Genomic DNA, 7,667 nt, shown 5'->3' with positions numbered 1-7,667 from the left:
ACGCAGTGGCTCAAAGGATAGCCATCCACCTGTTTTGTTTCCAATGCTGGCGTTGCTACATCCGACAATATCAATTTCTTCTGGTGGGGAATTAAGTGTAATACTAAGGGCCAGGATAATACGGCACTGCCATCCTCCATCGAGTTGACCACGAGTGAGACCATAAGCAGTTCTATTAACTTCTGAAATGATTCGAATTTCTTTTGTACAAAAGGATCATTCACAAAGCCATTAAAATCCGAGGGTTGCCAAGTTGGTATTCCAAATAAACATGTTTTAAAGGGGCTGTTAACACTACCCGCACTTAAACACATTGAAGTTTGCCCTGTTTGATTTGCTATGGTTACCCAAACATTCTCTCGGGGACCAAAATGAGTTATCAACTTATTTCCCATTGAATTTGTTACTCCAATAATAATAACAAATATTAATACCTCCATTTCTTATTCTATAACAAGGGTTTTAATTCCCAATCACAAAAAATTGGTATGTCCAGCAAAACCTCTAGTTCCTCTATTTCCTGTTGAAAAAATAGTCTATTCCTCAGTCGTCGAAGTTGCTGTCCAGTTCCAACTCTGGAATCATTCACAGGTTTCTGCAGTACCACTTTAGTCCATCTGGCCGGCACCCATAATGTTCCTGAAGGAGTAGAAACACACACATAACCTCTGCCCCAAAACAAAACTTTTGCTGCTTCCTGCCATATCCCTGTTTTAGGGTCTCTGTATCGCACCCAGGTTTCTGGCTGGGTACCTCCTGTGCTGTATGATGTATGATGTCTGATGGCTGCAGGATCCTTGTTTTCCCCAAAAACACACAAATGATTGATAACGTAAAGAGCCTTGGATAATTTTGTATATGGATCAACCTGATCTTCTTGCTTGAGTATATATCGCTTTAATGTTCCATGGGCTCTCTCGATAATTGCTTGTCCAGTGGGAGAATGTGGTATTCCAGTAACATGTTTTATTCCCCAGGATTTTAACCACTTTCTGACTTTACCACTGACATAGGCAGGACCATTGTCTGTTTTAATTTCAGCTGGAACCCCCATGACTGCAAAGCAGCTAGAAAGGTGTCTGATAACATGAATAGCTTTTTCTCCTGCCTGTGCTGTGGCCCATATAAACCCACTAAAAGTGTCTATGGTGACATGGATATATTTCAATCGTCCAAAACTCTGTAAGTGTGTTATATCCATCTGCCATATTTCATTGATCTTTATTCCTCTTGGGTTCACTCCACATCCTAGTCCTACTCCCCCGTTATGGTTACTACAAATAGGGCATGCTCTAACAATAGCCTTGGCCTCACTAATGTTAATACCAAACTGCCTCACCAATCCTTTAGCATTATGATGATATGCATTATGTGCCTCTCTAGCCATTACTGTTTTACTAATCAAAGGCAAGTTTTCAACCGGCATCACCAATCTATCAGCTCTTGCATTTCCTTCTCCTAAACCCAAATCCCATTTGTGACTTCGAATGTGGATCACTGCATATGGCTCTTTTTTATCCATTAGGGCCCTCTTTAACTGTAAAAACAGCTCATACAATCTCCTGTTGCTAACCTCTTTCACACTAGCATCCTCTATTCTACATACCACTCCCACCACATAAAGAGAATCAGACACTACATTCAAAGGTCCATTTAAATGAGTAACGGCCCATGTCACTGCTAATAGCTCCAATGTCTGCAGCCTATCTTCAGGTGTTGCTTCAAGAATCTGTTGCTTTCATTCTTTTTTTTCTTTCCACACGATAGCCGCTCGGCGAGACTTTTTCCCGGCATCCGTGAAGGCTGTTGTGGCATTAGCTATGGGTGTTTCTTCCCGCAGCGTCTTGGTAATCCAACTCCATTCTCCAATCCACTGCAGTGCCTTAGGTGCTAAGGCTCCAGTTTCCACCTGTGCTCCAGATCCCAGTAGTGCCTCAGCAAACTCTGTAGAATTCAACAGGTACCAGTCCAATGTCGGTTTCTCTATGGGCAGGTAAATTACTGCTGGTTCTTGTCCTGTGACTTCTAAAATGCGCAATCGTCCTTTTCTAAGTAGCATAGCCAAATTTTCAATTTTTGTGGTTATTGTTTTCCTTGTTTGTAAAGGTGGTGATATCCATTCTAATATCCTTGGCTTTCCCGTTTTCTTTTCTAGCTGAGTAAGTGCTCCTAATAAGTGTCCATTACCATGCCAGATGGTAAAATTTATTGGGCAATCAGGTTGTTTGCGGGATACAAATCCATCTGTTATACATTTCACAATTTGCTGCAGCGTCTCTTCCTGTTGCGGGGTGATGTGAACAGGAGTGCAAGGATCTGTTCCTTTTAACAACGGTTGCAAGGCTTGCAGCAATGTATTTGGAATGCCTGTAATCGGCTTTAACCACTGTAAGTCTCCTAAAAGTTTTTGGGCTTCATGCAAGGTTGAAATCTTTATATCCAATAGTAATTTTTGTGGCTTAACCTTTTGTTCAGTTATAGTCCAACCAAAATATTTCCAAGGTTTTGATCGTTGTATTTTCTCTGGTGCCACAACCAGTGAAAAGTCTGCCAAGGTGGATTTAATGATTCCTATTTGTTCATCTGTAAATTCACAGTCTTGTGAAAACAGAATATCATCCATATAATGGTAAATTACTGTCCGTGGCACTTTCTGTCTCAGTGGTTGTAAAGCAGCATCTACATATAGTTGGCATAATGTAGGTGAATTACGCATCCCCTGTGGCAAAACTGTCCATTCAAATCTTTTATCTGGCTCACCTCTGTTGATGGCTGGCAATGTAAATGCAAAACGTTTTGTGTCATTTGGATGCAAGGCGATGGTAAAAAAGCAGTCCTTAAGATCAATAATCAAAATAGGCCAATTTTCTGGTATCATGGCTGGGTTAGGAAGTCCCGGCTGCAGGGCTCCCATTGGTTCCATTTGGTTGTTTACAGCTCTCAGGTCATGTAAAAGTCTGTATTTTTCTGATTTTTTCTTTATCACAAAAATGGGTGTATTCCAGGGGCTTGTAGATAGTTTTAAATGTCCTTGTTGAAACTGTTCCTTTACCAGCTGATGAGCTTGTTCAAGACTTTCCCTTTTTAATGGCCATTGCTTAACCATCACTGGTTCCTCAGTTGTCCAGGTGAGTGGAAGGGGGAAAGTCCAAGCAATGGCAGTTACCCCAAAGGGTGCGCGTTTGTCAGCACTACACCCAGTTGGGAAAGTACATCACGGCCAATCAAACAGCAAACTGAAGGAGGTAACAGCACAATGGAAAAAACCGTGTTGAGTTGTTGTCCATCTATGTGCAGCGTTACTGTCGGTGATTTTTTGGCCAAAGTATAACCTCCAACTCCAGTCACTGTCTGTGTAGATGCATAGGAAGGCCAGCGATTTGGCCATATCTCGGGGCTAACAATACTTGTGTCTGCTCCGGTGTCAAGTAGTGCTGAGACGGAAATTTCATCCCCTTGGAAGGTAATCTTGACGGTTTTCCTTGGCCGATCCCTTAAATCCAAAGTTAGCAAAGGAAGTCCTGTTGACCCAAACCCATCAGAATTTCGAGGAATTTCTGTTTTTGGAGTTAGTCCAGCAGTCAATTGCGGTAGTGGTAGCAGCTGAGCTATGCGTTGTCCTTTCTCCACTTTCAATGGTGGGTAAGGGGTGTAAACCATAATTTGTATCTCCCCAGTATAATCCGCATCAATTACTCCAGGTAAAACAAAAAGTCCCAATATAGATGCTGATGATCGTCCCAAAAGCAAAGCTCCAAATGCCTGTCCATTAATTATTATGGGACCTTTAACTCCAATTGGTATTTTGCTTGGCCGATCGGTATACAGGGTAACATCTATTGCTGCTGCCAGGTCCAAGCCGAGGGACCCTGCTGTCGCTGGTTGGAGACAGGTGGTGGCACTGTTACTCTCCCTCCGGCCACTTGTGTCATAGCGCGGCCGGACGCGCTCTGCTTGTGGTTTCCCGACTTACGGCGACAGGCAGTTGTATTGTGTGTGTCAGATTGACAATTCTGGCACCAAACTCCTGCTGCTCAGCACGCACGTCGGATATGACCCCCTTTTCCGCATCGATAACATTTGGCGGATGGGTTACTGTTGTTAGTGACCGTGGAGGCCTGGAGAGGAGCAAGGGCGGCTAACACTTGAGATTGAGCAGCCTCTGCCTGTTTTTGTAAACCTGCTCCCAATTCCTTTATAGCATCGGCTAAAAATGCCTGACTTCCTGTTGGTATCATAGAAGCTCGCTCCAGCAACTCTTCTATTCCCCAGTTCCCTGGCAAAGTGGCTATAAGTCTCTGAATATTTGGAAGGCTATTTTGTATTACACACTGTCTTATTAAGTGAACTTTCATCCATTCTGGTGCTCCTGCCTTGTTAATTGCAGCTGCTATTCTATCAACAAAGGCACCAAATGTCTCATCTTGTCCTTGTTTCACTCCCATGTAAGCAGGCAAACCCCCAGGCTCCTTAACCTTATCTAAAGCATTGCGAAACAATCTCATGGCCTCTCGAGCTTTATCTGCTCCCATCAACAACTGTGCCTCAGTCCTGAGAAAATTTCCTGTCCCCATCAATTCATCCATAGTTACTCCATGCAGTGGGTCACCCTGCTTACGCTGTGTAGCCACTGATTCTTGAACTAACGCTTGCCAATGTGCCCCAAATAGTATCAACTGATGTTCAGATAAAATCAAACGTGAAATACCCCTTAAATAATTTGGCAAAAGAACCTGTGTGTCAAATAGGTAATCCAACATTTGTCTTACAGGCTCGCTCTTAAATCCAAATTGGCTCACTGTCTGTCTTAGTTGCGCTAGCATTTGCCAATCCAAAGGATGGAAATTTGCTTGCATCCCTGCTGGGTTGCCTTGCTGGTCATATAAAGGCGTAAATGTCGCAGGGAATGCCATAAATCCAGAGGTAGGGACTACATTCCCATCCCCATCCATCACCGACTGTTGTGCCAAGCACTTCCATGCCTCCTGTCTTTGCCGTGCCATCCTCTCCAACGAGTCCCCTTCAGGACCCGGGACTGGATTTTGTATGCCTTGTGTCTGAGACGGGGGCCGTGGCTCTTTATCATCTTTACTTTGCACAACCTCCTGCTTCTCAAGTAAAGGAGCAGACGGTGTGGGTGAGTCGTCCTCTGAGTCAGCATTACCATTCCCTGCCGTCCCAGCAATTGGAATTCGCACAGATGTTATCCCTGGGGCCAATGGTGGTCCTTTCTCAAGCCCGTAAGACAAATTCTTTTTATGTGCTTCAATAGCCTGCCCAGCTGCCCTTTTCTCTACTACCTTCTGCAACAAAGCATTATGCACTATTCTCCATATTTTACTCAACTTCTTTGCCGTCTTATCTTCATCTATCACAGCCTCCCATAGTTTATCACCCAGTTTACGCCATTCTGACAATTCATGTACTGTCTGCGGCACAACAAAACAACCCTTTGCATACCCCCATGCTAATAACCCTGGTAAATCCTTTTTTAAATCAATTCCCTGAACATTGCACTGCTGCAAAGTACGAGTAAATAATTCATATGCCACTTGCCTATCCATCTCTGTCATCAGCGCTGTGGCAGCTCTCCAGGCTCCGGTGGCACGTATGGCCCAAAACCAACTTAATGGTCTTCGGGGGTGCCGTCTGTCTGGCAGATTTTTGCACCGTCCTGGCTGCGATCAGGACCCAACTCCTACTTTCTCCGCCGTGGCACGTCCTCCCCCGTTTTCTTTGTTGATCAGGAGGTCGATGTCGGGGTCACCATTTGTCGGTGAAAGTGAGATTGCGGACACCAGGTGGTTATCAGCAAGACTCCAAGACTTCCTTTATTGATAAAACAGTTCTGCTTTTATACACTTCTTAATTAGCTTCATACATATTACAAAAGCCAAGCTCATTATTGGTTATCTTCATCTTGCATAAGTTAGTTTTTGCAATATTCTGTTTTTAACTACTTCTATATTTCTGTGGTTTGCTGTTATATGTCTGCGGTTTTTAGTTCTGTTTTAGTTCTGTTTTTTCTTGCTGCGATAAGCATTGTCAGCACAACCCCCTTGTCCCAAGGACCTTTGTCCCTGGGCTAGCCTTTGCTCTACTTAGGCCATCTGCAGTAACTCTGCTTGACTATGTCCTCTCTCAGCTAACCAAGTTTGAACAATACTCTCCACAGCCACGCCCCCTGGGGAAGAAGCCCCGCCCACCCGTAAGGGAGGCCACACAGCCCCCAGGGAGAAATCCTGCCCACTAGAGAAGGAGACCACGCCCCCTGGTGAAAAGCCGCACCTACCCAGAAGGGAGGCAACGCTCCCTGGGGAGGAGTTCCGCCCACCAGAGAGGAGGCCACGCCCATCGAGGAAGAGACTACGTCCCCGGGGGGCAGCTCCACCCACTGGTGAGAAGGCCACGTTCCCTGGCTGGAAGCCCCGCCCACCCTGGAAGAGGCCACGTCTGCTGGTGAGGAAGCCACGCCCCCTTGCGGGAGAAGCCCCCCACATCGGTGAGGAGGCCACACCCTCTGGAAGAGAAGCCCCGCCCACCCATAAGATAGATCATGCCTCCCCAGAAATAAGCCACGCCCACCGCGGAGGAAGCCACGCCCCGGGAGAAGCCACGCCCATCCAGAAGACCCCTCCCACCGGGGTGGAGGCTACGCCCCCGGGGAGAAGCCCCGCCCACAAGGCGGCACAAGGCGCCAGCACTGCCAGGCACAGGCTCGAGGGTGGCTGCAGTACCGGCTGTGCCCACAAGGTGCCAGCACTGCCATTGCTGACTCAGGGGTGGCTGCAGTACCGGCTGTGCCCACAAGGCGGCAGCACTGATGACTCAGGGGTGGCTGCAGTACCGGCTGTGCCCACAGGGTGGCAGCACTGATGACTCAGGGGTGGCTGCAGTACCGGCTGTGCCCACAGGGTGGCAGCACTGATGACTCAGGGGTGGCTGCAGTACCGGCTGTGCCCACAGGGTGGCAGCACTGATGACTCAGGGGTGGCTGCAGTACCGGCTGTGCCCACAGGGTGGCAGCACTGATGACTCAGGGGTGGCTGCAGTACCGGCTGTGCCCACAGGGTGGCAGCACTGATGACTCAGGGGTGGCTGCAGTACCGGCTGTGCCCACAGGGTGGCAGCACTGATGACTCAGGGGTGGCTGCAGTACCGGCTGTGCCCACAAGGTGGCAGCACTGATGACTCAGCGGTGGCTGCAGTACCGGCTGTGCCCACAGGGTGGCAGCACTGATGACTCAGGGGTGGCTGCAGTACCGGCTGTGCCCACAGGGTGGCAGCACTGATGACTCAGGGGTGGCTGCAGTACCGGCTGTGCCCACAGGGTGGCAGCACTGATGACTCAGGGGTGGCTGCAGTACCGGCTGTGCCCACAAGGTGGCAGCACTGCGCCGAGCTCAGCCCGGGGCTGTGCCGCTTTGGGGACAGAGAGAGAAGCAAAGGCAAAAAGCAACGAGTCCCATCCCTTCAAAAAATCCTCCTAAATGAATGCCCCAAAAAAACCTCGACCAAAACCAAATGAACCCCTGTCTCTAACCTTTAAATAAAAATCTATCAATATTTAATTTATACTCATATTTGTAATCTATACATATTTTATATATCCAATTAAGGTTTTATTATAACATATATACAATATTATTTTTATTATTTATTGTACA

The 7,667-nt window shown here is 47.0% G+C and overlaps 1 protein-coding gene across 1 annotated transcript in view; it reads left to right on the top strand.

The window, feature by feature from the left end:
- Positions 1–7,240, top strand: part of LOC130263313 (plasminogen activator inhibitor 1-like) — a 14,318-nt gene extending 7,078 nt beyond the window's left edge. Inside the window, exons 8-9 of the mRNA XM_056510819.1 lie at positions 6,176–6,710; positions 7,123–7,240. Of these exons, the coding sequence (XP_056366794.1) occupies positions 6,176–6,710; positions 7,123–7,240 (653 nt within the window). The remainder of the gene's footprint in view (positions 1–6,175; positions 6,711–7,122) is intronic.
- Positions 7,241–7,667: the final 427 nt, after the last annotated feature.

Source organism: Oenanthe melanoleuca, chromosome 25 (assembly GCF_029582105.1).
Source record: "Oenanthe melanoleuca isolate GR-GAL-2019-014 chromosome 25, OMel1.0, whole genome shotgun sequence".
In the NCBI taxonomy this organism is placed as follows: Eukaryota; Metazoa; Chordata; class Aves; order Passeriformes; family Muscicapidae; genus Oenanthe; species Oenanthe melanoleuca.
The sequence above is the reverse complement of the archived record's forward strand: the minus strand, read 5'-3'. Positions and strand labels throughout refer to the sequence as shown.